At 44.2% G+C, this 3993-nt stretch overlaps 1 protein-coding gene across 1 annotated transcript; it reads right to left on the bottom strand.

Moving 5' to 3' along the window:
- Positions 1-7: 7 nt before the first annotated feature.
- On the bottom strand, positions 8-3989 carry LOC104916954 (pre-B-cell leukemia transcription factor 1; the record flags this gene model as incomplete). Its single annotated transcript, XM_010728307.3, has 6 exons — positions 8-765; positions 1703-1789; positions 2277-2383; positions 2531-2687; positions 3307-3442; positions 3727-3989. Coding segments are annotated over 6 exons (843 nt in total), but the record flags the coding sequence as incomplete, so codon positions are not given.
- Between the last annotated feature and the right edge of the window lie 4 nt (positions 3990-3993).

Raw genomic sequence — 3993 nt, 5'->3', positions numbered from 1 at the left:
AAAAAAGAAAGGAAAAAAAAAAAAAAGGCTTTGGAAGTTTATTATCTTTGATAAAACCTCGCCTGAAAGAGGAGGGCTTTATGTGTTAACAGCGGTGGGAATGCACAAAAAACAGACGGGGGGGAGGTTTAGGCCGCGTTCTGCTCAATGAGCTCAGCGTGGGTAAGAAAAGCTGATTTTCCTCTACAAAATTACAACAGCGAGGGTTTAAACGCCTACAGTTACAATACGAGGGGTTAATCGTTAGCATCTATCAGCTCAAACGGAAATCTCGTCATAAAAAACTTTGTGGAAATTAAAATAAGTCCTTTTTCTTCCTGTTTTTCTTCTAGAAGAGACACTGAGTTTCTTACCATAAAATTGATATTAGAAACAAAAACAACAACCAAAAAAAAAAAAAGAAAGAAAGAAAGAAAGAAAGAAAACCAACCCCAAATTTGGTTAGGAAGAATGAAGCAAGTTCTTCGAGAACAATTTCACATCCCATAATAAGTAAAAAGAACTCAGCTGAGAGGTAGAGAGGTGTCGTAATCATCGTCACAATCTTCTATTGGTTCCAGGGTTTGGCTGAGGTAATTAGCTGTGTGTCACGTTAAGAGTATCGGCGAAAAGAGCAACACTGACAAATTACACTAATGACCTCTTTCCTCTCATCGGTAGGGTCCTAACGACTTAATTGGACGCGTCGGAATTAACGCTGCCGGGGTCTCCGGCGGGTGAGGTGATGGATGAAGGGGTGGTCGCGTCCTGCCAGCTGCCATTCGCCTGTGGGTGAAGCAGATGGCACTGTTAGAGATGGAGTCACAGAACACAGCTGACCTGTAAGGACCCTTCCACCCCAAACGCTTCACAATGATCTGTAAGGACCTGTTGAACCTGACCAATGCACAGTTGACCTGTAAGGACCTTTCCACCTCAACCACTCCACAATTGACATGTAAGGGCCCTTTAACCTCAACCACTCCCTACTTGATCTGTAAGGACCTCCTGAGCCCAACTAATCCACAGTCGACCTGTAAAGACCCTTAGAACCCAATCTCTCCACTACTGATCTGTAAGGACCTTTCTACCCCAACCGCTCCACGATTGACCTGTAAGGACCCTCTGAACCCAACCACTCCACAATTGACCGGTAAGGATCCTTTGAACCCAACTACTCCACAGTTGACCTGTAAGGACCTTTGAACCCAACCACTCCATAGTTGACCTGTAAGGACCCTTCCACCCCAACTGCTCCCTGGTTGACCTGTAAGGACCTTCTGAACCTAACCACTCCACAGTTGACCTGTAAGGACCCGCTGAACCTGACCAATCCACAGTTGACCTCTAAGGACCTTTCCACCCCAACCGCTCCACAATTGACCTGTAAGGACCCTCTAAACCCTACTTACTCCACAGTTGATCTGTAAGGATCCTTGAAGCCAACCACTCCACGGTTGACCTGTAAGGACCCTCTGAACCTAACCACTCCATGATTGACCTGTAAGAACCTTTCCACCCCAACCACTCCACAGTTGACCTGTAAGGACCCTTTGAACCCAACCACTCCAAGGTTGACCTGCAAGGACCTTTCCACCTTTTTCCTATCCCCGCAGCAGAGATCTCAGCGGGTGGGAACTTCATTAGGACTGACTCACAAATCGTTTCTAAGAACAAAACTCGTATCAGAGATGGGATCAATTAAAACTTTGGGACATCTTACGTCGATGCGCTGCGTCGTGTACAAAGGATTCCCCACAATGGTGTCATATCTTCCTGTCTGGTGTATGACATGGTGCAAGGAATCCATCTGCAACAAGATCCCATAGAACGACACAAATAAGGGGAGAAAAAATAATGATAAAGCAAAAAAAAAAAAATCAGGCAGTGCCAGCGGGATATGCTTGTTTTGTTTAAAATAATTGTACATCAGTGCCATTAACACTGCAATACCCCGTCAAGTTCTTTTTATACAGAGCAAGGCGAACTCTCAAACAAGCCAACACCAGTTTGCTGACGTAAATCTGAAGGTTGGAAGGATACCAATAGGTCAATCCAGACCTCACTCAAGAGTTTGATTTTAACAACAACAACAAAAAAAAAACCACAGAGATTTCAATGGGTTTGTTTCACAAGTCTGACTCCAAAGAGAAGAAAAAAAAAAATCATCTGATATTAAGAGAAACTGCTTTAATAATCAATAATACATTTATTTATATTTATTAAATATTATTTAATAAATTTAATATTTAATAATGATGATGATGATGATGATGATGAAGAAATAACCTGCTCACCTGTGACTGCACATTACCTCCCACCGGGGAGCTCTGGTAGGAGGTCAACGACTGCAAATTTATGAACGAATCTCCGGAATTGGTCATCTTAAAAGAGCCAGAGGAAGCTGAATCACAACAAGAGAAAGAAACGAAAGAAAATTCAGTGCAAAAACGTGTTGTTTTTTTTTTTAAATCCTGTGAGCATTTCCAACCATTCATGGCACTCATCGTCACGAGAAGGAATTGGAGACTTCCAAAGCTCTCTCCCTTACCCGAATTTGGTGTCGATGGGGAGTTTGCCCGGTTGCCCTGAGCCACAACATTGGTTGCATCCACTGCCGTTTTCGCAGCGTAAATGTTGGCTTCTTCTTGGAACTTCCCCATGTTCTTCTTGTACCGAATTCTTTTGTTACCAAACCAGTTGGAAACCTGGAGATTTACAGCCCTGTTACCGTTCAAACCATTCCATTACCCGTTACGTTGACAACTCAGCAGCAAAAATAATGTTTTATAGTCGGGTTCAAGCAAAAAAAAAAACAAAAATCAACAACCCTTTGGAACAACATAAATGTTCTTTGTTTTCTTTTAGTACCGTCAACTGAAACCTATTACCGCCTATAGGGCACAACCCAGCAGAACTCAGGTGTGTTTATATGGTCTGAGATCCACTCTCACGTTCATCTGTTGCAAAACCATTGCTGTTCCCTTCCCAGCTGTCCTTGACGTTGTCTGTCTGTAGGTTATTCCCATTTTTCTCGCATTTCTTTGCGCCTTCATCTGACTGAGAACAGTTTTCCATCCATCAGCCCCTGACTCACAGGAGATCGCTTCGCTCGCTTGTTTTTGTGCCCCTAAAGCTCAATTTGCTCAGGACTGGGCGACTGTTTTGCCCAAATGGCATTTTTTAGATGAATCCAAGCCATGGAACCACTGAATCACAGGGAGTTGGATGAGGACCCTTAACAGTCACTCGGTCCATCCTAATGGTCTTCTCCAACCTTAACGACTCAAGGAAAGAAACAACAACTCCAGATCAACCGCTTCATACCTGCGAAACGGTGATGCCACCCTTCTTTGCCAACTCCTCTTTGGCCTCTTCGCTGGGGTAAGGATTGCTCAGGTGCGAATAGAAATACTCATTCAGCACTTCTGTTGCCTGCTTGCTGAAGTTACGCCGCTTACGTCTGTGAAAAATCACAATTATTCCTATTTGCGCCGCCGTGGGCTTACTCTAAAGTATATCTGCTGTGAGGAAGAGTATATTTATATCCTTTGAGGAAGAATATATTTAATTCCACGCAGTTTTAATATGTTTATGTCAAGGTAAGTAGGCTCGGCGCGTACGACAACCCACCAGATGTTAACACTGAAACTGACAGCAGTGGGAATGAGGTTTCCTACGCGATTATTGGCACTGAGCAACACATAAAGCCTGGGCTTAAGCACCCGTTGCCTCTCTTCGTCGTACCTTGCATCAAGGAAGCGCGAGCGGAGGATCATCACCGCCTCGCACGTGCTCTGCTTCAGCTGCATCTGGATGGTGCTGAATTTGCCGTGGATGATGTTCACCATCCGCTCGATTTCTTTGGGAGAAATGGGTCTCGTCCGGCTCTGTTCCCTGAGCAGGTTCATGACGTGGGTGGTGAACTCGCTGCAGGCCTGAAAATAAGATATTTGTATCGAGAAACGATAAAACACCCCCCAAATTAATTCCCCCAACAAGAATACATATCCA

This window comes from Meleagris gallopavo, chromosome 1, assembly GCF_000146605.3.
Source record: "Meleagris gallopavo isolate NT-WF06-2002-E0010 breed Aviagen turkey brand Nicholas breeding stock chromosome 1, Turkey_5.1, whole genome shotgun sequence".
NCBI classification, from domain to species: Eukaryota; Metazoa; Chordata; class Aves; order Galliformes; family Phasianidae; genus Meleagris; species Meleagris gallopavo.
Note: the sequence above shows the minus strand (reverse complement) of the source record. Positions and strands in the feature narration are given on the sequence as shown.